Source organism: Pseudorasbora parva, chromosome 12, assembly GCF_024679245.1.
Source record: "Pseudorasbora parva isolate DD20220531a chromosome 12, ASM2467924v1, whole genome shotgun sequence".
Taxonomy (NCBI): Eukaryota; Metazoa; Chordata; class Actinopteri; order Cypriniformes; family Gobionidae; genus Pseudorasbora; species Pseudorasbora parva.
In genome coordinates, this window is record NC_090183.1 from 35,652,335 (window position 1) to 35,678,850 (window position 26,516).

A 26,516-nucleotide genomic window follows, 5' to 3' on the forward strand; every position below is an offset into this window, starting at 1 on the left:
CAACGATTATCCTGGGTTAAATGAACAACCCAATTTGCTGGGTAAAATTAATCCAACATGTGTTCTGTCCTAAATTTACCCAGCCCTTTAGTTTCTCCTTGCCTAACCGAGATTCGTAGCATTCCTTGATGCAGCACAAAATGTGTTAAGTAACAATGGTTTTCCAAAGTACTCCCAAGCCCATGTGATGATGGTTTCTCATGCAATGCTATCTGAGGGCTCAAAGGTCATCAACTGTTTGATTACCAGCATTCTTCAAAATATGTACCTGTCTGTTCAACGGAAGAAAGAAACTCGTACAGGTTTGGAACAACTTAAGGGTGAGTAAGTGATGACAACATTTTCCTTTTTGGGAGAACTATCCCATTAAGTTGTTCAGTGAAAACACTCAAAATATTTTCTTACTTATGTCGCTTTCAAATAACGCTGAAGGAGACTCAACAAATCACAGATTCTTGATTTTATATCATTGCATTTTACAAAATGTCCCAACTTTTCAGGATTTGAGGTTGTAAAATCACATTATTGTTATCTATATAAATGTGATTAATTGAAAGTGAGGACACAAGAAGGCGAAAAACTTTTTTGTCAAGTATTTGATTGCAGTGTGAATAGAAACACCTGGTCTTGCTGACTTTTTGCCCACTCATCAGGCTATGGACACATATTATGAAACACATTCTAGCCAAGAACACTTTCTTGCCAAATGGAGGCAGACCATGATTTCAAGAAATATAGCAACAGTTTTATCAAATCCTATATTAATGCTAAATTCATGATTTTCACGTCTATAGTTCCTGGACCCTGACAACTAACATCTCTGCTGTTCTCGTAGATTTTGGACCAACTGACACACAAAAGGGGGGAGAAACAAAGATTCATTTATTTTATTTATTTGTTTGTTATCTTTTTAAATCAACTTCCTCTTTTTTATCATCTCACCACTCCCATATTACTATTTTGCTCAGCATTTTTTTGGAATGAGTCATCTGGTCCTATCAAAACACCACTCCCAATATTACCTTTTTGCTCATATAGCAAAATTTTGGAATGGAGTCATCTGGTCCTATCATCTCACCACTCCCAATATTACCTTTTTGCTCAAAGCACATTTTAATCTGGTCTTCTTATTGTAGTGATTATTATCGCAACAGAGTATTTTGGTGAATGGGAGGAGTTCCTAAGGATTTATTTATCTGAGCTGGTATAAAAACCATATTGGGTCTTAATCTGCAGTTCGTGCATCTGGATCGTTTAACGTCTACAATGAAGGTCATCCTCATCCTCTTTCTCACCATCACCCTGATCTCTCAGGGCTACAGTGGTAAGTTCATTGGCCTAACTACAATTTCCATCCTGATTGTACATTCATAACTTATTAAACTAAATATGTGCATGCATATTTTGTTGTTTTATAGCATAGCAATTATCCCAATGCAAATTGAATTTCTCTCTCAGATGTTTTTGATGAATGTTTTTATTTTTTTGTAATTAAAGAGTTGTTAAAAAGAAGGGGGGAAAAGAGAGATAAACAAAAAAAAATCAAAAAATTCTTTTGGGTGGTAGATCTTTTCCTTCACATAAAATGTAATTAAAAATGGGTAGATTAAACATTTTAATGATGCAGCGTTTGAAATATCTAACCATCTTCAAGGCTCAGTTTCTGTAAAGGAAAATGTGGAGAGCTCTACGAGTACGATGGCTTGAATGACTGTCACTGCAACTTAAAATGCCAGCTGCAGCTTGTCAACATGAGCTTTAACATCAGTAATTCTGTAAAAATTATTTAAAACAAAACAAATAGGTTTGCTATAGGATGAAAAAAAAAAACATTTAAAAGTACAGAACATTGTATTAGCTGGTGTTGTACATTAGGGATGCATGCATGATATATTGACCACCATATTAGTATCGTAACCACCATAATGGTATATTATAATAAATGCTCACATTTAATCTTATAGACATTTTTATACTGACATTTTTTACAGTGGCAAGTGCAACATATGCAGTGCAAATCTGTCATATGCTACATACAATAATAATGAGAACATTATAATTATGTGCTTGATTGTTGGAACATTTTTTTTATGCTGAAATTTTTGTCTTTCTAATCAGGCTCTGAAAAATTATATAAAAATTTGGATTTAGATTCATCGGCCAATATATATCGGTTAGCGCTTTCAAATGTAAAGAATTATCAATTATCGATATTGGCCAAAATATTTGTATCGGTGCATCCGTGGTTAAAACAAAATACTTTGTTAGACAAAGTATACTATCAGACAAAAGGCACAAAAGAATCACAAATCAGAGAATCACACACACTGATGAAAAAACAGCTTTTATTCATAGCCAACATGTGATCGGAGTTACATGGAGCGAATCAGATTATTTGTTAAAGGCACAATGAAAGGTTTAATTCTAAATATTAGGGGTTTAGCTGTGATACGCTGTGTTGTGCAGTAGCCTAATACAGTAACAATATTAGGCTACTTTCCCTGGTAACTAGTAGGCCTATAATGCCCTATAATACAATTTAAGTAATATTACAGTAAACATACACTGCCACAACAACAAACAAAAAAACATGGCTAGTTACTAGTTACTTTTTTTGTCACAGTCGCTAAGCTAGATTCATCGGAAGACGGAGAAGCCAAAAAAAAAAAAAAAAAATGGAGAAGCCCTTTGACAACACTAAATTATTTGTTGACCAAAGTTTTTTTAAAGACATTCGTTCAGTTATTAATAGATCTCAAATTTCTTGCTTGTGTGAGTTTTTGGAATAACATATTTTTTAGTAATAAAGATTGGGAAGAGTTTTGGCTTCTTTGGCTACAAAAATTCTTCTTATCTAATAAAGTTAAAATGATCCATAATTGATATCTGATAAATTATAAATTTAACAATAGTACCCAATTGCTCTGTTTGCCTTCAGTAGAGACGATTAATTACTTATTTTGTGACTGTAATTACTGTAAATTCTTCTAGTTTGATTTTGCAATTTAAAAAAAAAATTATATCCAAACTTTTGTACCCCCCCCCCCCCCCCCCATTTTTTTTTTTTTAATTATTCTTTGAATTTAGACCCTTCTTCTTTATTATTAATTTACTGCTTTATTGTGCTAAATTGTACATTCATAAATGCAGGCTAAGTTTTCAAAGGAAACTCCCTACTTTTTGATTTTGGTATGTATTTAAACTCATTAAGAAGCTCTACTAATTATAATGCATGTAAGACTTTCATGGTGTAAGTCATACATAGTTTGCTTTTGGAGTAGCCTATTGTTTGCAACCCTCGTTTTTTTGTTTTTGTTTAATTCTTTGTTAATGTACTTGTTGTTCTTCTTTTGCATAAAAACACACACACACACACACACACACACAAAAACATTTTGAGTAACAAGCCGAACCCTGGTGATAAGATACTCAGTGTGACCATGAGTCCTGTTTATTTTGGATCCCAAAAGTGTCATGGAACTCAGCTGTGTCTACTGCTATAATTTCACACACCTAGTTCATCTCAGAATTCATTCAAAAGTAGGCTACTAAACACCACAGCTTGAAAAAGACAAAAGGATTCCGTTTCAGATATGTAACAAAGAACAATTAAAATTAGCCTATATTTAGACAAAACAAATTAGTTTATGTATTTTCATAAAGTCTAATTCACAAATCTGCACTACACACATTTGTGTGATGCACACGAGTGCTGTCAAATCGATTAATCGCATCCAAAATTATATGTGTGTGTTCTGTGTATAATTATTATGTATATAAATATAGATATGCTTATATATTTAAGAAATATTTGCATGTATACTCTCTCTCTCTCTCTCTCTCTCTCTCTCTCTCTCTCTCTCTCTCTCTCTCTCTCTCTCTCTCTCTCTCTCTATATATATATATATATATATATATATATATAAATAAACACATTTTTCTAAAATATTACATGCACTTATGTTTATATACATAATAATTATACACAGTACACACACACATACAGTATATTATATTTAAAAAAAACTTTTATTTTGGATGCGATTAATCGCAATTTGACAGCACTAATACACACATAATAACAAGAACAAAAAAAACATATATGTGATGAACACTAACCCGGTTCAGACCTTTGAGGGATTACCTGTGTTCTTGAAGATTTTCAGTTTATAGAAATCGGATGTCACATGACAAAAAAAAAAAAAAAAAACACCCTTGCAGTGATTGTTTGTTTAATTTAATTGCAGTAATTATGTTAATTCGTCCCTTCATTCTTTTAGTTTGCTTAGGCTTTGTCAGGCCTTTCTTTGCTCCTCAGGCACTAACGCTTTTCTTTATGTATCCATTTCATATCCCAAGCATTAGTCAGTGTCACTGACGCCGAGATCAAGACTTTGTCTGAGACTCTGTATAAGTTAGACTCTAACAAGGCCACAGCCTCAGAGCTGGTTATTGAACCGCAGACACAGATCTCTTCTTCTGAGACCGGCTCCGGGAGTGACCTCTCATCACGCCCGTAAGACACACATAACCACATAGGCTATACACACACATGCATGCATGTTATTGTGTCTTATAATTTTCTTTTTCTCTCTAGATTATTCAAGCAAGTTAGTAGCACTTTGCTCTCCAAGCCCACGTATAAAGCGCTCCTGAATCTACTGAACAATTATAAAAGGGTGACAGGAGATGTGGAGGATGTGCCCTCACAGGAAGTGCAGGAGCAGGACACTTTCCTCCAACAGACCATGAACACTGACGTGGGCAGGGAGCTCTACAATTTCCTCCACTCTAAAGGTATATGTGACACCAACACACTTTTTTGAGACTTTGTGAATTGCCTCAAAGTGATAAAATGCTGCAATCACAATAATGCCAAATAAATATTTTTGCTTAATATTGTTCAAAAGTGTATTGTACTTTATTGTGTTATGAATCAGGTGCTTACTCATCACAAAGCGAGTTTATCCAGGATCTGAAGATGATGTGGTTCGGCCTTTACTCTCGTTCTAATGGCAAGCTGGACTCCAGCGGGTTTGAGCATGTCTTTGTCGGTCAGTCTGCACATGAGCATGTGATTGGTTGCCAAACTGCATTTTGTATGGCTTTGGCTGACATGTAGTGTGTCAACAGGAGAAATTAAGGGTGGTAAGGTGTCTGGTTTCCACAACTGGCTGCAGTTTTATCTGACTGAGAAACAGGGACTCCTGAATTACTACAGCCATAGTTTTAATGGCCCTGTGAGTACTTCATCAGTGTTATTATTACAATACATTATTTCAAGTGTGGATGTCTACTTGTATAAAAAAGTTTGATCTATAAGTCATGTTTCTCCTCTCTCTCAGTGGACTACATATCCTGACGTATTAGGAATGCAATTTAGTTGGGATGGCTATTACAAAGAGGTTGGTTCTGCCTTTATTGGGTGCAGTCCTGAATTTGATCTGGCTATCTACAGTCTCTGCTACATCACCCGCCCTGGCAAGAAGTGAGATGTTGTTCTCTCTATTCACTTTCATTCATCCATCCAGCCATTCATCAAATAAAACTTATTTTTGTTTATAGAATGCCCTACATATACAAATGTATATATCCATTCTATATATAACATACCCATCAAAATTATCATTGACTTAGGGTTAGTTCACACAAATGTTTTTATTATCCCATAATTTACTCACCCTCAAGCCATCCTAGGTGTATATGATTTTCTTCTTTCAGATAATTAAACTATATATAATATAGTTATATAAAAAAATGTCCTGGCTAATCCACCTTTATAAAACCCCTGGGCCCGGTTTTTAAAAAAGTTTAATCTGGATAAAATTGATCCGGATTTAGTAATCCTTTTTTTGTGATCCGTGATCACGCAATCCAGCTTACTTTTGGAGCCAGTTTTTTAAAGCAACATCGGATTGGATCAATCTGATCCGGATAGGAACTTTTCAGGATCACTAAATCTGGATAACAAGTGCTCAAACAGGATAGAGAATCACAATGTAGAACTATAGATATGTAAAGAGCAACACGTAGAATAGCCAGTGTGGGGTCAATATAAGGTTATTTTTATTTGAAATGAAAACACACATTTAATTAAAAAAAACTAAACAAAACAAAAATCAGTGATTGCCATTCTTTGCATTTTTTGGTTATTCTGTAATCATTGCATGCATCACTGATACATATTCTAAAAACAAAAATATTTTCGATTGTGATGAATATATATATCAGTTAGTGACAGAATAAAATGTATTGTTTTTGGTCAGTTTTGACAGCTGTTTGGGGGATTATTTTATGAGGCCAAACTCTTTCTACTTTGCCGTAGACCTATACTGAAAGGCAGAATACGCTAAAGCCTACCTAATCACTTTAGCCTGACGGATGAACAAATACAATTAAAACCTTATGAATAAATAGGATATCTTGTAGGATACTGCATGATCCAAATATAGTATTATTTGATACATTTTTAAAGTTTTCATCACATTTTGGGCATGAAATCCTCGCTGAATCCACCCTTCTGATGGGATCAGTTTAATCCATATTTTCGGGATCAAAGTGATCCAAATCCTACAAAAAAGTTCTGAAAAACCCAAACGAAAGGTTTGATCCGGATCAAACCCCAGATTGGATTACGTGATCTAATCCGATTATGTAATCCGTTTTTTCTTTTGAAAAACACATTTTCAAGATTTGATCCAATCCGTTATCCAAAATCCTAGTGGATTACTTTTGAAAAACTGGGCCCTGGAGCCGTATGGATTACTTTTATAATAGATGGATACACTTTTTGGGCTGCCATTATTAAACTTGGAAGAGCCAGGGCTTTTAAAAAAATATATAACTCCACATTTATTTGTCTGAAAGAAGAAAGTCATATACACCTAGGATGGCTTGAGGGTGAGTAAATCATGAGGTAATTTTTCATTTTTTTGGTTGAACTATCCTTTTAAGGCCAGCTCACACCAAGAATGAGAACTATAATAACCATTAGCGTCCACACCGACGAAGAGCCTGTTTATTCTAGATAGCGTCTGTCGCTTTAAATGCTCAAGCTCTTTAAAGCAGAATCGATTCTGATCTTTCTGCTGAAAAAAATAGTTCTGAAAAGGTTGCCAGATATCGTTTTTCTGTGCCATTATTGTTATAGTTGTGGTGAGGACTCTTTTATATTTAGAACTATATATGTATCATTATCATAATTATAGACATCATCCTTGGTGTAAATGGGCCTGTTCTCTAAAATTGTAATGTATGACTATTATTAATAACAAATAAAATATAGAATAAAAATGCTAAATTTATATATATATACACACACACACACACACACACACACACACACACACACACATTTTATCCATCTTAACCATCTGAAATGCTTGACTCCATTCTCAGGTGTTATGTGAGTTTGGGAGGACAGACTCTGGGAATTCAGACCTATACATGGGACAATAGCAGCTATGGGGATGGAAAGAAGTACATTGCCTCTGCTTACCCTGCCACGCCTTGATAACCCGACATCAACAAACCAACACAACTCATCTCCAATCTTTATTCTTCACTTGAATATTTGAGGTTGATGTTGAATCTAATAAAAAACAGGAACAGAAAAACACCCTGTATTTGTATTTCTTCTTGTCAGGATCTAATAGATTCTTACACTTTCTCCCTAGATACAACTGTCCAAACTGTACACATCTTTTAGTATTTAAGCAATAAATTGTAGGTCACAGAATTTTTTCTACGTTTTAAATTAGATTTCAAAATTTGAAGTTTCAATTGATCATTTATCATTTAAATGTGCAGTGTGAATTTTAGTGCCATCTAGCGGTGATGTTACGAATTGCATTCACCTAACGCTCATCCCTCCCTTTTGAAATGCATAGAGAAGCTACGGTGGCCGAAACGGGACAAAAAAATCAGAGCAGTGACTAGTGCTCTGTAGAGCAGTTTGTCCGTTTAGGGCTACTGTAGAAACATAACGGTGCAAAAAAAGCGATTTCACTGTAAGGGGCCCCATGGTATATAGAAATGGCTCAGAAGATAATAAATGTAAGATAATAAAAACATAACGGTACATTATGTAAGGTATTTATATTCCACTAAAAAAAAAACAGTAATGTATGATATATTGCATTTCTGTCAATAGATCCTCATAAATACTACACACTGTACCTTTAAGCATATCTATATTTCAATACCTTCTGTAATTATATACAGTCTTGTTCAAAATAATAGCAGTACAATGTGACTAACCAGAATAATCAAGGTTTTTCGTATATTTTTTTATTGCTACGTGGCAAACAAGTTACCAGTAGGTTCAGTAGATTCTCAGAAAACAAACAAGACCCAGCATTCGTGATATGCACGCTCTTAAGGCTGTGCAATTGGGCAATTAGTTGAATTAGTTGAAAGGGGTGTGTTCAAAAAAATAGCAGTGTGGCATTCAATCACTGAGGTCATCAATTTTGTGAAGAAACAGGTGTGAATCAGGTGGCCCCTATTTAAGGATGAAGCCAACACTTGTTGAACATGCATTTGAAAGCTGAGGAAAATGGGTCGTTCAAGACATTGTTCAGAAGAACAGCGTACTTTGATTAAAAAGTTGATTAGAGAGGGGAAAACCTATAAAGAGGTGCAAAAAATGATAGGCTGTTCAGCTAAAATGATCTCCAATGCCTTAAAATGGAGAGCAAAACCAGAGAGACGTGGAAGAAAACGGAAGACAACCATCAAAATGGATAGAAGAATAACCAGAATGGCAAAGGCTCAGCCAATGATCACCTCCAGGATGATCAAAGACAGTCTGGAGTTACCTGTAAGTACTGTGACAGTTAGAAGACGTCTGTGTGAAGCTAATCTATTTTCAAGAATCCCCCGCAAAGTCCCTCTGTTAAAAAAAAGGCATGTGCAGAAGAGGTTACAATTTGCCAAAGAACACATCAACTGGCCTAAAGAGAAATGGAGGAACATTTTGTGGACTGATGAGAGAAAAATTGTTCTTTTTGGGTCCAAGGGCCACAGGCAGTTTGTGAGACGACCCCCAAACTCTGAATTCAAGCCACAGTACACAGTGAAGACAGTGAAGCATGGAGGTGCAAGCATCATGATATGGGCATGTTTCTCCTACTATGGTGTTGGGCCTATTTATCGCATACCAGGGATCATGGATCAGTTTGCATATGTTAAAATACTTGAAGAGGTCATGTTGCCCTATGCTGAAGAGGACATGCCCTTGAAACGGTTGTTTCAACAAGACAATGACCCAAAACACACTAGTAAACGGGCAAAGTCTTGGTTCCAAACCAACAAAATTAATGTTATGGAGTGGCCAGCCCAATCTCCAGACCTTAATCCAATTGAGAACTTGTGGGGTGATTTCAAAAATGCTGTTTCTGAAGCAAAACCAAGAAATGTGAATGAATTGTGGAATGTTGTTAAAGAATCATGGAGTGGAATAACAGCTGAGAGGTGCCACAAGTTGGTTGACTCCATGCCACACAGATGTCAAGCAGTTTTAAAAAACTGTGGTCATACAACTAAATATTAGTTTAGTGATTCACAGGATTGCTAAATCCCAGAAAAAAAAAAATGTTTGTACAAAATAGTTTTGAGTTTGTACAGTCAAAGTTAGACACTGCTATTTTTTTTAACACACCCCTTTCAACTAATTGCCCAATTGCACAGCCTTAAGAGCGTGCATATCATGAATGCTGGGTCTTGTTTGTTTTCTGACAATCTACTGAACCTACTGGTAACTTGTTTGCCAAGTAGCAATAAAAAATATACTAAAAACCTTGATTATTCTGGTTAGTCACATTGTACTGCTATTATTTTGAACAAGACTGATATAAAAATGTATAAAATAACTGAAATAACACCAAACTCTTACAAATGGTTTTATTTTTATAAAATACAATATCTCTCTAGACTTCTAGCATCTGACAGTGAGAAAACCGATGATGAGCTTATGGATCAGTGTCTGAGACACAGCGGAAGCCCAGGTTAGAGGCAGAACTGTCCGGGGTATTCTGACTACGGGCTGCACACCTGTATCTGTAACAGTAAGACTACAGAGAGAGAAAAATGTGTTTACATGTATGTAAAGAAGTTGTATTAAAGCTTGTTTTTACAAATGAAGGTTATGCATGTCAGTCATACAGCTTTGTGTGTTTTACCTTGTGGCACATGTAGGATCCTCCTTTCTTGACTCTGTCTGTCCCTTCTTCTGGTCCTTTCTGTGGGAAAAAAATAAGGCTTTGGTATGAGGGATTAACATTCCCTTTTGAGTATAAAGACAGAAATTAAGTGTGTGTGTGTGTGTGTATTTCCTTTTTCTTGCAAATGAGCCTTACAGGATTATATTTGTCTTCTGCAGTGTGATGTACATTCCACCAGTCTGCCGTCCACTCCCATGCGTTCCCCACCATGTCATACAGACCAAAGCCATTTGCAGGAAATGACATCACCTGCCCAAGACATCACTTAAAATGTATTTAGAGTGGATATACACAAGTCTACACACCCATGTTAAAACAGCTGTTTTATGCATGTAAAAAAAAAAAAAAAGTATGGGGAAAAAATGTAAATCATTTTTAACAATTACCCTCTAGAAGTACACTATAAATTTAACAAATTTGGTTTGCATTTGCCAAAAGCATTGTAAGCCTAAGTAGATCGTAGAATCATTGCCAGCACCATTCTCAACGATCAACTTAGCCCACAATGGTTTTAAGAAACACAGCCCTGGACCGTTTTTTGCAAATAAGAGTTGGAAATATTGGGAGAGTGGGAAATGTGCCAAGCCGATAGACTTCTACCCAAACAGAATGAGTTCATGAAAATCCTGTGATAAAATCAAAGGGTGCTTTAACGCAGGGGTGTGCACCCTTACGCAGTTGGTTTATGTTTTTTATTTATGAAAAGTGTCACTTTGGTTTTCAGTGGCATCGTATAGGTTATAATTTTTGCATTAAAGGTGCAAAAGTTCTGAAATTAAGTTTTGTTTTTTACATCACAAAATGCTAAACATCTGCAGTCAGTGCTTTAACATCTCTTCTCTCCGTTTCAAAACACACAGGAGTTGACCTATAAATCAGGATAAAGGTACTGTAAATATCTATACATTTAAATAAAATGATAAACAAGATGGCATTCATTTATGACACTATACTTGTAAAAGTATCTTTTGTTTTTTGTCATGCTTTGTGTTACCGGTGATGTGTTAGCATAGCCGTCCTCTGCTGTGTTGTGATTAGGGAAATCTCCCTGCCACAGGTTAGCATAATGCTGCCCTTTAGGCATTAGTTTATTTCCCCATGGGTACAGCCTAACAAGAGCGATAGAGGGAGAATATGTTAAAAAATGCATTAAAATGGACAAAAAGTATGAAGACACAGACACACACCTCTCCTGAAGACCCCCTCTACAGCCCAACTCCCACTCAGCTTCAGTAGGAAGTCTGCGTTTGGCCCAGTGACAGTACGCCTGTGCGTCAGCCCACGACACATGCAGAACAGGGTGATTCATCCTAGATACAAACACAGAGATTATATTTAATATGACTTCTACACAGGTATACAACTTACAAACAGATAAGCATGTCATCTGTTTATACAGTGTAAAAGGTGTTGTGTTGCAGTTATCCACTGCTTGCTCATGTGATATTGCTAACATATTTTTTTTACCTGTGCTCTATGGTTGAATCTGGTCCTTCTGGGTGTCTCCAGTCTGCACCTTTTACCGGTGACCACCAAGGAGCAGCAGCCACCTACAAACCATGAATACGTTTATGTTTAATCTTGCTATATTTGAAGATTAAAATCTCTAGCCCTCATTTCTGAAATAAAAGTTGACTATATTTGTAGTTAATTTTTAACCTTTTCGAGGCATTCTTCCCTGGTCCCCTTTGAATTCATTTCAAATCAGATTTTACACTGAAATATATTTGTGTGTTATATTTGGCCATTAGGACAATAACTTTTTTTCAACATTAAGACTTTAGTGTATATCCGAAAGTTTATATTTTTAAATGCTTTAACTGGTTGTCAAATGTGGGTTTATTGTTGTTGTTACCATTTTGAGTCTCTACGGACTTTTTTTTCAGATAATTTGTATATATGTACTTGTAGTTATTTACATTATAATCCTGCAGCATGTTTTTTTAAATAATACAAAAATTTAAATATAAATAAATAAAATGTACAGCCAGTCATACGTTAAGAAAGAAAGAAAGAAAGAAAGAAAGAAAGAAAGAAAGAAAGAAAGAAAGAAAGAAAAGAGGTGTTTGTGTACACATTTCTCACCGCATGTGACAGAGTGCTCTTCACCTCCTCACTCAGCAGTCCCTCAAAAACAAAAGAGTCTCCAAAACGCTCAGCCTGTAGATAGAGATGGCAGACTGAGCGAGCATGTGTATTGATTATGTCTTATGGCCCTGTAAATGGTTGTTTTACAGGTACAGTAAAATTGGTACATTTTGTAAAATGCTATAAAATCAAGAATGTGTGATTTGTTAATTCTTTTGAACCATTGTTTAACTCTGACAATAATACAAATAAAATATTGACCAACTTAATTGTATTCTGTAAATACAAACAGAATTTTATTTTGATGACTACAAAAAACACACTACAAAAAAGTTGGGACAGAGGCAAAATAAAAGTAAAATTATAGAATATCCAAGTTAAACTTTTTTCAACTTTTCAAAATAAGTAAGTGAATTGCTAATACTGTAGGGTGAGGGTATTGCTTTTGGGTTAAAAAAGGCGCATTTCTGCAAATGGGGTTGTACCTCTGTGATGTAGCCTGTCTGGTTGGCAAAGTGTTGAAACTGCTGGTTTGTGACCTCATGTTCTTCAATGTAAAAAGAGTCCAGCCACACTCTCCTCTGCGGCCCCTCTCCATCCTGTGGTATTCCGGGGTCATCTGTTCCCATGATGAACCAACCTTTCTGCAGACGCACCAGCTACACACACACACACACACACACACACACACACACACACACACACACAACATTAAGATTGTTCTGTGGTTCATCACCGTAATAGCCTGCACTGGAGCCCGTTATTACTAAGTTACGCCACTGCATTGACATATCTCAAAAAATATTTCAGTTTCATTTTGTCTCAAGAAAAGACAAAAAGAGTCTGTGAAACCAGGCCTTGAGTATTGCATTAAAATCTATAGGACTACTTTTATAATACTTTTATTGTGCTTTCCTTTTCTCTCCTTTTTGGATATTGAAAGCCACTGGTCCCACTACACCTACTGTTTATTTTATATATAAAAATGTTCCCTCCTTTTTTCACAAACGAAAGCGAAAGTCAGTCAATGAACTAAACAATATTGTCTAACGTTAGTCTACTAATAAGTGATGAAAACTAACCTACCGTAGTGCGTAAATCAGTCTCTGTCGTGTGTGGACTTTCATTTGCTGTTTTGGAGTATATATTTGCATCATGTTGTTCCAGCTTGTTTTCATAACTCACATCACCAGCAACCTCCCTTTTCAGTCCCTGACAACCACAATCCGCGCTCTTCGACTCCGACTGCGGGCTCTGTTCGAGCACGATGTCGCCTACATCACAACGCGCTGCCGAAATGCATAAAAATAAAACCACAGAGCTGTTCAACATTGATGCCATAGCCAGTTTAAACTTTGCTCGTGTTATTTCATAGGTTGAATTGCACGTCCGGCTACGGTCATGTGATCAGTCAGCTGACATGTGTCTTTCTGAAACGATGGAAACGATCGAGTTCAGCTGGCCCTGGGTTCATCTAACATTTCTAAAGCTACCCGTTTAAGTTCTCATTCATCTTAATTGCAGAGATTGTAATATAAACATATGCTTTAGTATATGCTGGAATTGGTGACTAGTGACTACTAGAGAAATTTGTGACTAGAGGTCGTTGTTCATCATGTTCATACGAGAACGCGCTAGGCGCTCATGCACCATGTCGTGCACCGGTGGGGAGTGTTTTGCTGCAGAGGAACAGGTGAATTTCTTCAAAAAAGGATATTTTTAGACAAGTTGTCCGAGTGCAATACTTGCTCTGTCATTATTATTTTCAATTTGCGTTTTACTTAATAATATATTATAATATAATAATAATAATAATAATAATAATAATAATTATTATTATTATAATTATTATTTATTTATTTACTTTTATTTTTATTATTAGGGTACTGTGTAAATTGTTCTGTGTTCAAAAGGTAAATGTGTCTAAAATAATTACCCTAGTTTTCAGCGACAATGACAAATGATAAATTAATTTAAAAGTAATTTTTAATTATAAAGTCCAAAGTCCATTTTTATTCAACCCCCTATAGTTAGATTACATTTGATGGAAAAACAAAGAATGTAATGTTCAGAACATGGCAATTATAATAGTGGAATACTGGGGGCGCTTTACCTCAATTGGCTGGAGGGGTTGGATTTGGGGGAAATTTTGTCATTTTTGTCACAAAGTATAATTACATTTTCCTTAAATAACAAGTAGGCTACTCCCTCACTACAGGTCTTTCTCTTCTCATATCAAATAAAATTGTAATGTTCTGCGAAACAACAAGCTTTATTTCACGTATAACGTTAAATCCATTTTCTCTCAGGTACTTCACCAGTGTAAGCTTCGTGGTGAAAACTTCTACATCACTCTGGTCAATGTAGTCCAAAAACAAAAACTATTTTGATTGTATCTGTGGTAATTTTGGGAACAACATGTTATGTGTGCGTTTCCCCCAATCTACCCTATTTAGGACAGACTATCTGTAATGATCTTCAAATTCACTATTTTGATGTTAAAACACTAAAATGTTCTGTATCTTATTTTTGAAAACATTTGATTGATTGATTGATTGATTGATATGAACAGCTGCAGATAAGCAGCAAGGTCACAGGATCCAACAAGGCAACATTACAGGTTACCAAAATCTGTTCCTTCTATTCCACACAGAATAACTTTAATGTTTTTCTAACTCTAATATATAAACCTCTGTTTCATACTCTAGGAATCATTTTGTTCTGATGTGAACAGCTGCAGACAACAGCAGTGCCACAGAATCTGATAAGGCAGCATAACAGGCTAATGAATGTTTCTCCCCTCCCCTCGTTCACATATTGACTTTAACGTTATCCAAATTCACTCTGGTGATGTCTAGTCTCCTCTATTTTATATCCTAGAAATAATTCTGGTCTGATGTGAACATCTGCAAACATAGAGTAACCAATTACGCATTTGAAGTTGCTAAAATCAGTTACTGCACCTCTATTTCACACAATATTGCTTTAATGTAATCTAAATTCACTCTGGTGATGCCACAACCTTGTATCATATAAAGCATTTTGGTCTGATAAGAACATGAAGGGTCGCCACATCAGACATGGCATTCGAGGTTGCCAAAATCTATATTACCCCTTTCGATTTTGCACAGAATGGTTTAATTGTTATCCAAATGAACTCTGGCGCTGTCTAAACTTCTCTCTTCTGTCTGCTTTTTTAGAAGTCATTTTGGACAGCAGATACAGCTTGGTCATGGTATCTCACATGGCAGCACAAAATATTTCCAAAATCTGTTATCCCATTTTTGGGTTTCACTTTAGCCTATTTAGCTAATATGTACATTGGACTACTATGATAATTTAAATTAGTAATTTGATTCATGCACTTTACATAGACTACATTACATGTGTAGCCTTTAATATCACATTAAAATATCACATAATAATTTTTATATAGGTAAATTAAATTTGATTATCATAAATAAATGAATGCATACAATTTACAATGGCAGTGGGGCAAGTTAACAACAGCATTAGCAGACAAATAGACTATCAACATATGGGTAACACTTTATTTTACAGTGTCCTTGTTCCATATATGCCTATTACGGCTTCTTACTTTCCATTGTGATAACATTAAATTGTGCAACATTACATGCAACTAACCCTCGACTAAATCCATAACTACTCTGTAACAATGACACCTTTAAATAAGGATTACACTTTATTTTAAGGTGTCTGTGTTAGAGTGCAATTATGTATTTAAGTAAGCCTACTGTGTAATAATAATTAACTACATGTACTTAATAAAGTGTTATATTAGGCTTTGGTTTAGTGCATAATTATGCATAATTTAGTTATAGGCATACAGTAGGCCTAACTACATGCAACATGTGTAAAAGGGATACTAAAATAAAGTGTTTCCAAGTAAAGGGTAACCAAAAATGTTTACATCACTCCCAGGTCAACAATACTTTTTTGCATTATTTGGCTATGAATGCTGTTTCTATTTATAGTCTCTGTAGACTCTTTGCAACAAAAACGAAATTATTTAAGTCAAATGAAAGGGAATTCCTGGGTCTTGTAGTTCTTGAATGGCGCAGATTATTGAAATAACCGTGGCGTGGCACCCACGGAACACAATTTCCCAGAAACCATAGTGCTTCCACCGTTTACACAGTCACTCGGCAAGCCGAAAAAAGACGAACGTCGGGGCGATGGACCGCTACTGGACTCTATGAAGAGTCGGGATAATAACTTTCTCAAACAGAGGACGCAACGTTTGAGAAAATACAGCGGACACGTTTGCTCAAACTTCGCCAGAGAGAGGTGAGAACTAGGCTACACAATAGTGAATGGACTACTAAGAGTTTTGTTGAGGAATGATGATTTATTAAATATTTATCTTATCTGCGGGAGAGCATCGCGCGCGCCCTATTGAACCCGCCTCTAGGTTAGAAAAACTGCCATGAGAAACTGACGTAGCCTAACCTATAGAAAGATAAAAAAAAGATACAAACTTAGCGAGGAAGACACAAGTGTCAGTTGAGCCAGTGTTAATGTTTTGTTTATACTTTTTAACGCAGCAGTCCAAACAATGTTATGAAGAAGTCAGGAAAAGGTCTGGTGCCGTTAGTTTAATCGCATATCGGGCACGCATTCATAAAAACCTCTGCTTTTCAGAAATGCGTTTGCTGGTTTAGCCTATGTACCGATGCTTATTCTGATTTCTGCCTTTTTTTAGTTTTGACATTGTTGGGTAGAAAATTGAGTTGTTAGTTTCTGTTTTAAAGACGGACAATCTGCCCATTAAGGAACACAATCTACATGTTTTGTTTTATAACAGTATCAAACGACGCAGTAGGCTAATTTAACGTAGCCTAATAAGTAAAAGCAGCCTACATAGTTTTCATGTAAAACAAGATTCTTTTTGCTATGCAGTTAGATTATTATTCACATGCAAATCTCTCTCTCTCTCTCTCTCTCTCTCTCTCTCTCTCTCTCTCTCTCTCTCTCTCTCTCTCTCTCTCTCTCTCTCTCTCTCTCCACATTTACGGTTTGGCTGGCTAATCATTTGTTAATCAAATCTAGTAGTCACAGGAAGAATCTGGTGATGATAACAGGCGTCAAATGAGTTACATGGAACTGTTACAGTCAGTATATGCTCACAAACCCAGTTTCTTATTGTCATTGGTAATGCAGTACATTTATATGTCCCCTTTCCTAATATGTTGATTAAACCATATTAAAGTGACCATAGGGGATGATATGGATTATATAATATTTTTCTGCAGGCACATAATTTTGTTTGTTTTTTTCATATTCCTGTGTCGGTTATCTTTAATCAAAATAGCATCTTGCAACAACATCTCTGATGATCATTCATCATGTGTTTAGTGGCACAAGGGCGGAACATCCAGGGATTCACATAAGATGGCAGAAAACCATAACGTTCCAAGTCAAGTTTTTTCTTGTTCAATAAGGCATTTACTCACTTACACACACTCTTAGAAAAAAGGGTTCATTGGGGTTATATATAGAACCAATGGGTTGTTTACTCATCTCCAAAGAACCTTTTATGCTAAAAAGGTTCTATAATGAGAAAGAACCCTTTTTGTCACAAAGGTCCTTTAGGCTATTATTCTTTCATATATTACATTATACAAAGGCATAGCTTGATGACAGCAAAATATCCAGAGAAATGTTCAGTTTTATTTCACAGAGCTTTTATTATGCCGCAGACAACCACTTCCGCTTCTTCCGATCATGTGTATGTGGGATGGAGTGCTTTATCATATTAGATATATTTGAGTGTTTTGAAAGTTATGTTAAATTGCTACTCTGTGTATACGCTCGACAGCTACTATGAAACACTTGTTGCACACTGCTGTACGCTGGAGCAATATTAGGCATGGTAAAACATGGTACTGGCGGTAAATCAAGAAAACAAGATTTAAACAATAAGACTAAATGTGTTGAGCTATATAACAATGATTTCGTTTTCTGTCGATGTTTGCATCCAAACTGTTTCTCTGGATTTAAACATACTTGGAAACATTTGAGATAATGTACACAAGTCAACAATTATATCATTGTTCTAGTGGTTTTTAGATACATTTATCTACAAATCCTACATATTGTGCCTTTAAGTCTGAAAGTCTGCAATATACTATAGACAAATGCTTGTTTGGGACACTGTGTAACAGGAACGACCTCTGAGTACTGTGAAGAGACCTGCTTAAATCAAATCAAAGAATGGTCAATAACCAGTTTCTTTTTTTAAATTCTGGCAGCTATTTACGAAGTATTTTATATAAGTGCTAAATTAAAATTGAAATAAGCACTTAGCTTCAGAAAAGTCTCTTTATTTAAATTTGAATGCATCTGTGTCTTCCTGCTGTATTTTGTATTTATATATGCATTCAAATTTAACTTGCCATGCAAGTTGTAAATTTGACATTGAATTTGTATTTTTAGTATCAATGTTCTGGACTTGGAATAGGTGTCCAGTCAGTTAAGTTAATAAATAACTTGCCAGCTTGTAATTTGCCCGCTTCTTGTTATCGAAACTCGGTGGAGGAATGAGATTTTGGGATCAACTGAATTTGAACTCAGTATGTGAAAGGCCCTCATGCATTGTGTAATAAAGCATATTTAGGATGGATTCAGCTGAAACTGTTATTACAAATGAAAAAAAGTCCAGCAATCAGTTTTAGAGTCCTCTGCTTGCTTGTATTTCCTTGCATCATGGGTTACCAATGATTGAATATTTTATATTTTCATATCAGGAATCATACAGTGGCTTGTGGTTTTAAGCAAATGATGTAGTCTTTGAAGACGTCAAATTGGTTAAGACATGAATATTCTTCTTGTTTTAGTGAAAACATTCTGTTTAAAGAGCTCTGCACTGAAGAGCGTTACATTTGTATGTGTTCTATTTGAATCTGTTTGGTTTTTGTATTATATACTGTAGTGACACTTCTAACCACAAATCATATATCTGGTGCTTTAAATGTGTAAACCTATATGTCTTTTTATGGATAGAGCTCCTGTTAGGCTTGTTTGCTTAATGATAAACCTGTGCACAGACACAGTCATGACTCTTTGACCTCTGACCTCTGCAGGTGGTGGAGTGGTTGCCATGGTGGATAAAATGTCAAGTTTCCTACACATTGGGGACGTGTGCTCCCTTTATGCTGAAGGCTCTACCAGTGGCTTCATAAGCACTCTGGGGTGAGTTGATTGACACTGCCCGCTATTATATTATGGAATGCTTTAAAATCACATGTTCATTAAATATAATTAAAAGCAGATCAGCGGATATTATTAAGTGCATTTGTTCCAAGAGTAATAATTACAGCAAATAAATGATTAACAAGCAGAACCAGCTCATTTGTTAGAGACCTTTTTTCCATTTATTCTTCAATATTGAACTCTTTTTGTTTCTGCTGACAAAAAATATTAAAGAAATAGTTAAACAAAACAAAAAATTGCATTCACAGCAAGCCCCAACCCCTGAAACCTGAGTGACGTCCGTTGTTCTGTGGAACACAAAAGAAGTTTAGCATAGTGTACAAGATTTTTCAGTGAAAAACTACCTAATGTTTACCCTCTTCATCAGTGAGTCTTTCCTATGACTTCAGAAGGCTTCTAATATAGTCCTAATATGGACCACTTTTATGATAATTTAAAAACTTGTGTTTGCATTGCATGAAAATTGCAATTTTAGAAAAAATCAACCAATACAAAGATTCCTTCTTTTGTTCCTCAGAAGCAGTGATGGAAAGAGTACTGAAAAAACATACTCAAGTAGAAGTACTGTTACTTGCCAAAAAATGTAGTTCTAGTAGAGTAAAAGTACCTGTCCTAAATGCTACTCAAAGTAGGAGTAAAAAGTAGCTCTTTTAAAAGTACTCAAGAGTAGTGAGTAGTGAGTGTTATGCTATGAATGTTATTCCACCTTATACCCTGCAAATTAAAAAGTAGCTTACTTTATGTATGATTCTCAGTTAGAAAAAAAAAAAAAACATGAGATCACCAACAGTATTTTAATATTTCTTTGACTATTTATTTTTATTTTTGACTGCTAGCACTAAAAATACAGCCATGTAATATTTCAGAAAGCAACCAATAATCTGGTAATATTTATGACAACCATTCTGTAGAGGTTTTCTTGCAGTTAATTAAAAAAGGTTGCATAGGTGTTGTACATTAACAATTTTATGTAAAAAAGCAGAGTTCTTTCTTTTCAAGGCGCATTCATTATACTGCTTTAATTCCAATGGATGTTTTCTCTGTAAAAAGAATACACTTAAGAAATCAGAATCGAGTAACTCAAAATTTTCACCGCTGATTATTTTTTCTTGCAATTAAAATATAAACCTGATTTAAATATACTGATGACTACAATTTTAAATTGCCATGTGAGACCACATTACATTAAAATATGCACTTCAATAAGCTGACAGAAAGCAGGTTTAATGCGTTTAAATGTCCAACAAAATCGATGTAAGAGATAAAAATCTAGCAGTGACAATCATTTAATGCCTAATGCACTTTGAAGCCTGGCAAACAATCAAGCTAAATGAAGTGTTTCCAGTAGATTGCACCACGAGCTTGTGCAGCGCTAACACAATACCTACCATTGGTGCGTGTATTAGAAAATGTAATATTTTGCGGTCAATTTTTTGTAATTGTTTAAGGCAATTTCACGATGTCAGTCCTCATACAGTAACCAGCAACAACCCCCTTTCATAAAGCGCACGTGCCTCTCACTCTAGGCTGGTCGCTATGGTTGATTTGACGGGAGTCGCACACGTGACGCATGGAGACAAGGGACTGATTATTCGTCTTAGCCAAACACGTTGACAGGAAAAAAACTGACATAATGTGGTGACGGCAGGTTTAAGGAAAATAGTACCGATACAGCAAAATGTACTCAAGTAAAATTAAAAGTACACCGTTTTTAAACTACTTAAAAAAGTAAAATTCCTGAAAAGTACTCAGTTACAGTAACGAGAGTATTTGTAATTCGTTACTTTACACCACTGCTCAGAAGAACATGTTTGGAATGACTAGAAGATGAGTTAATAGTGACTGATTTTTAATTTTGGGTGATAATAAACTTTTGAAGGTTGAATGACTGCATGAAGTTTGCTGTGGTTGAATGCTAATCTTTGATGTGTAGATAAGAATATCCAGCTGTCAGCAGTTTAACTCTGTTTATGCGTGTGTGTGTCCGTGTTTTTGGCTGACTGGTCGTGGAATTTGGATTGTTTCCAGTAAGCTGCTGCTTTGGGCCAAAAAAGGCTAAATAAAGACACACACTTGCAAATGCACACCATTTTTAACTTACTCAAACATACAGATGTTTAGACTAACCAAAATTAAAACTTCTACAAAATAACACTCTTGTTTATTTCAGGTTGGTTGATGACCGATGTGTTGTTCAACCAGATGCAGGGGACTTGAACAACCCACCCAAGAAGTTCAGGGGTGAGTTTGTGTGTGTGTGTGTGTGTGTGTGTGTGTGTATATACATGTTTTTCTATCCCGGTAGGGACTTCAACCTGAATGCACACTGACTCATGGGGACTCTTGTCACTGTGGAAGCCTAAATTGAGGTCTCCATGAGGAAACAAGCTTATATAAATCATACAGATTTTTTTTTTTTAAATGTAAAAATGCAGAAAGTTTTGTGTGATGGGTAGGTTTAGGATTAGGGTTAGTGGGAATGTAATATACAGTTTGTACAGTATACAAAACATTACATCTATGGAGGTCCCCAACATGATAGTAAAGCAGAAGTGTGTGTTTGTGTGGATGTTACGCTGGTTTATTTTCACTTAAGACAGGAAGTTCAGTTACTTAAACTGGACTTTGAAGTCAAAGATCACATGGTGTGCCCTAGAGAAAAGTTTGTCATTTCCATGAAAACCACTTAATTTAGCTTGTCATCATCTTTAATTCTTAGGAATTATTATAACATTGATTGTCTTCCAAAACTTGTAGCCTAAAATCTTTGACCTCTTAAATCAGTGTAGAACAGTCTGATCTAATTTCTGTCAACCTTTACTTTGCTGTGGAAATTGTTACCAACACAGAAAGCACAGATCTACTTAGTTAAACGACTTGATAAATGATTGTACTTAAAAAGCTGCACACAAGATTTTGTGTGGTTGAGGCTGACTGCCCTCTAAACTCACATCACTTAAAATGCATCTGCTGGTGACACTGAGAAGCTACGTCAATAGTAGGGGTGCATGTATGTAAGTTCATTTCATACACTTCATCGGTGTGTACTGGTTTCTATCACTAGTTGGCCACTGAATGTTAAAGGAATAGTTTGTCCTAAAATGTAATTCTTGTCATGATTTACTTGTCTTGATGTTGTTCAAAACCAATATGATTTTATATCTTATGTGCAACCTTTGCTTTGAAGGAAGTTCACACTTCTACTCCACACAACAACACCATACAATGACCATACAAAATGACAAAAATACAATAAAAGTATCAAAGTAGTTTTCTGAAACAATATGATCATAGAAATGAATGTTATTCTTTGTTTGTCTTTCACTCCATTACAGCTCTTAAATTTTATCCTCACTTGTGCATATTCAAACTTGGCAGGAAAGTAAAACGTGAAAAGAAACAAGCCATTTTTGATGTTAGTGGCACCAACCATCCTTAGTTCTTTTAACCTATATGAACAAAGCTTAGGTAAATACTAGAATGTGCATCTAAGATATACTTATGTTCAAAAGTTTGGGGTCAGTAAGATTTAAAAATTATTTTAAAAGATGTTTGTTATGCTCAAAATGTATTTGATTAAAAATGCAGGAAAAAGTAATATTGTGAAATGTTATTACAATTTACAATGATGTTTTTCTATTTTAGAAAAAGCTGAATTATTAGCAAAATAAGTGAATAGTGCTGTGTGTGTTTTTACTGCCTTTTGATCTATTTAATGCTTCTTTTTGAATAAAAGTAATAATTTATTTCAAAGAAATATTTCTGACCTCAAATCTTTGTACAGTAGTATATTAAAGTGCTCTTGCAGTTGATCTTTTTACTCCTTAAAACTCATCTTTGATCAACAAAAATATATATTTAAAAGGTTTTTTTTTCCTGTGAAAAAAAAACACTTTACCTGCTATATTGCTAAACTTACCCATTTTTTCATAACAACAGAAAAATATACAGGGATAAGCTGGGCTTCTCTTGAACTCATTTCCGCTTCATAGCATAGTTACTGATATGCTAAAGCCTGCACCCCTCGTGACAGGATTGGTTAACACCAGAGATTTCAAACTACGTTTTTGAGACTGCATATTTAACGGGTTTGTTCACCCAAAAATGAAAATTCTGTCATTCATTACTTAGCCTCATGTTGTTCTACACCTGTAAGACCTTTGTTCATCTTCGGACCACAGATGAAGATATTTTTTTTGAAATCCGATGGATCAGACAGACCTTCATTGACACCAATGTAATTTCCTCTCTCAAGACCCATAAAAGGCACTATATACGTCGTTACAAAGCCCATCTCACTACAGTGGCTCTACAATAATTTCATGAAGTGACCTTAAGCATTAGTGCCTTTTAGTGCTGCAACGACGCGTCGACGTCATCGATGACGTCGACTACGGAAATACGTCGACGTTCGTGAAATGCGTCGACGCGTCGTGTCAGACGTTCAACTCGCGTAATGTTGGCTTCTGCTCCTGGTTCTATCACAAAAACCTAGACCGCGAATATCAAAAGTATGGGAATACTTTAAACAGAGGCCAAACAGTGTTTCCCACACATAGACTAATTTGTGGCGGACTGCCACATAATCAATAACGGCCGCCACATTCGTCATTCATTCATTTTTACGCTATTTAAAAGACGCACGCATATTCGTTTAGCTGCATTTCCTTAAATTCTCTCTCCGCCCTTTTGCGCGTCTACTCACTCACACACACACGCGTTGCATTCGACCGTAAAACAAGTTTTATTGCATTTTGGCGCATTTAGTATGACATAGCTTTTAAAACCAGAGCAGTTGAATAACAGAGTTGCGACAAGCCTTCATCACGCGGCAGCGCGCGGTCACGGCGCTCATATAATTCTAAACAAACCAGCGCGGTGTCAATCAATACAGACCAGTGTTTCCCAACCGGGATCCCGAGGAAAAGTTGCGGGGACGCACTTACACTTCGGTTCATCTCGCATCTGATGACGAATCTTTAATATGGGTTGTAACTTGAAAATAATGCTGTATGTATGTTTCTGTCGATGGATACACGTGCTGACTCCTCAGGTACACTTCAACAACAGCGATAATAAAAGAAAAACGTGGGCAAAACGGTCTCTCTTTGTAAACTTTATAAAACGCATGCGAGTGCTGCTGTACGTCCGAATATGAGCAGTCATTTTCACCGTCATCACCCCCGTGTAGCCAGGAGACTCGAATGAGAAGATCTGTCTTTGTGCACTCGTCCCAAAGCGCGCAAATATTGAGTTATCTTTCAAATCCTGTGCTTAAACGGACAAACTCACAAAAAGTATGTCAAAATGTCATAGCCTACTCTATGCCTTAAGTGAACTTTATACAGAAAATACGACGACTATCCGTGGGTCTTAAAGGGGCAGTAGCATTCACTGCTGTCTGTTTAATGTCAAACAAAAGATAAAGACATCACTCACTGCTCCTGACTGAATAGCTTTTGTAAGTTTAATAAGGATTATTTTTTAATTTTAAACAGTTAAATGTGTGGTTATTTTACTTTTGATTACTTAATTCCATTTTTCTACCTAAAAACTATTGTTAGACCTACCTGAAAATCCTGAAAAGCATTGTTTATTTTATTTTCATCTTTGCTCAATAGTATTTATTTGTGCTGCTGCTTCTATTTAAGTTATCTGTTCTTATTTTCTTTATTTTCATTTGACAGTAGTCCTTTTTCCCCTGAACATAGCAAATACCGAACTGTACTGAAACGTGAACCTAAAACCGTGATACAAAGTGAACTGTGAGCAGTCTGTACTGTTACACCTCTAGCGTAACTTATGCGAGGGGGTGCCACAGAATTTTGAAAAATTTCAAAGGGTAAAAAAATTAATCGTTAGATTAGTCGACTAATCGAAAAAATAATCGTTAGATTAGTCGACAGAAAAAATAATCGTTAGTTGCAGCTCTAGTGCCTTTTATGGGTATTGAGAGAGAAAATGACATTGTGGCCAATGGATGCCTTTCTGAGCGATCGGATTTCAACAAATATATCTTCATTTGTGTTCCAAAAATGAACGGAGGTCTTACGGGTGTTGGAACGACATGAGGGTAAGTAATTAATGACAGAATTTTCAATTTTGTGTGAACTAACCCTTTAAGGAGAAAATACTCAACAGTGGTGTTGACTATTGAATTTGCACATGGTTTGTCTAAAAGCATATTAAAAACACCACTTAGACATATAAACAACATTAATAGATTTTCACCACTGGGGGTCTTTAATAACATGAAGAACTACCCCTTTAACATTTATCTACTCTATCAAACACATATGTCTCAATAACTCAACCCTGATGATAAATAATCCCTGCACAGAGTGCTTGAGTCTGTGATGAAGGGAGGAAGAGAAGAAGAGATAATTGTCTGATGGTCAGTGGGCCCCAGTAGAGAGGAATGCGTACTATTTCCTTCAAATATAAACACACACCAAAGCAAAATGGAAGCATGTGATGGGTCATTTTCTGTTGCTATTATTTCATGTTTGTTTTGTTTGGGCATGCATTGATTAAAAAATTATTAAACCTACGATTTTCATCTGGCTGATGATAAATAACCAAAATAGTATAATAAACTGGCACTGAAGGTGGGACCCAAGCTATAACATAGAGGGTGTGTGGAATATTTAAGCTTAGGACCAGCAAGCAACACCCTGGCAACACTATAGAATTGTGGCATCAACTTTTTTCTCAGTAAAAATCTAGAAATGTAGTTCCCTTTTTTTAAAGGGACACTCATAAACACTTTTGTTTTTATACAAGTGTATGAATGTTCTACATTCCCCCAATGACCCTAGAGCTTTTTGGTGTTTTATCAGACCTATCGCTAGGAACTAGAAACAGAGACCAGATTTTCTCTCTCTCTCTCTCTCTCTCTCTCTCTCTCTCTCTCTCTCTCTCTCTCTCTCTCTCTCTCTCTCTCTCTCTCTCTCTCTCTCTCTCTCTCTCTCT

At 35.8% G+C, this 26,516-nt stretch overlaps 3 protein-coding genes across 3 annotated transcripts in view; 2 read left to right on the forward strand and 1 right to left on the reverse strand.

The window, feature by feature from the left end:
• Positions 1 to 267: 267 nt before the first annotated feature.
• Positions 268 to 7,618, forward strand: endou (endonuclease, polyU-specific). The gene is made up of 8 exons (XM_067458474.1): positions 268 to 320; positions 1,237 to 1,324; positions 4,360 to 4,516; positions 4,598 to 4,797; positions 4,941 to 5,054; positions 5,134 to 5,240; positions 5,346 to 5,488; positions 7,399 to 7,618. The coding sequence occupies exons 2-8, from the start codon at positions 1,267 to 1,269 to the stop codon at positions 7,511 to 7,513; spliced, it is 894 nt and encodes a 297-aa protein (XP_067314575.1). The 5' UTR covers positions 268 to 320; positions 1,237 to 1,266; the 3' UTR covers positions 7,514 to 7,618.
• A 2,271-nt stretch (positions 7,619 to 9,889) lies between these two features.
• Positions 9,890 to 13,882, reverse strand: sumf1 (sulfatase modifying factor 1). Its single transcript, XM_067458475.1, has 9 exons — positions 13,398 to 13,882; positions 12,797 to 12,970; positions 12,309 to 12,383; positions 11,691 to 11,773; positions 11,411 to 11,533; positions 11,218 to 11,332; positions 10,359 to 10,472; positions 10,182 to 10,241; positions 9,890 to 10,073 (listed from the first exon to the last, which is right to left on the reverse strand). Exons 1-9 carry the CDS (start codon positions 13,650 to 13,652, stop codon positions 9,972 to 9,974), a joined length of 1,101 nt encoding a protein of 366 aa, XP_067314576.1. The 5' UTR covers positions 13,653 to 13,882; the 3' UTR covers positions 9,890 to 9,971.
• A 2,622-nt stretch (positions 13,883 to 16,504) lies between these two features.
• itpr1a (inositol 1,4,5-trisphosphate receptor, type 1a) overlaps positions 16,505 to 26,516 on the forward strand; it is a 40,123-nt gene continuing 30,111 nt past the window's right edge. The window contains 3 exon segments of the mRNA XM_067460048.1: positions 16,505 to 16,619; positions 19,415 to 19,523; positions 21,715 to 21,785. Of these exon segments, the coding sequence (XP_067316149.1) occupies positions 19,432 to 19,523; positions 21,715 to 21,785 (163 nt within the window). The 5' untranslated portion in view covers positions 16,505 to 16,619; positions 19,415 to 19,431.

What these genes read in the sequence shown, in the direction of transcription:
- endou (XM_067458474.1), top strand. Translation starts at nt 1,267, where the DNA reads ATGAAGGTCATCCTCATCCTCTTTCTCACCATCACCCTGATCTCTCAG. An exon ending in CAATTTCCTCCACTCTAAAG is followed by an intron (nt 4,798 to 4,940) that starts GTATATGTGACA and finishes GTTATGAATCAG; the next exon opens with GTGCTTACTCATCACAAAGC. An exon ending in GCCATAGTTTTAATGGCCCT is followed by an intron (nt 5,241 to 5,345) that starts GTGAGTACTTCA and finishes CCTCTCTCTCAG; the next exon opens with TGGACTACATATCCTGACGT.
- sumf1 (XM_067458475.1), bottom strand. Translation starts at nt 13,652, where the DNA reads ATGGCATCAATGTTGAACAGCTCTGTGGTTTTATTTTTATGCATTTCG. An exon ending in AGACAGGCTACATCACAGAG is followed by an intron (nt 12,384 to 12,796) that starts GTACAACCCCAT and finishes CTCTATCTACAG; the next exon opens with GCTGAGCGTTTTGGAGACTC. An exon ending in AGAGGGGGTCTTCAGGAGAG is followed by an intron (nt 11,333 to 11,410) that starts GTGTGTGTCTGT and finishes CGCTCTTGTTAG; the next exon opens with GCTGTACCCATGGGGAAATA.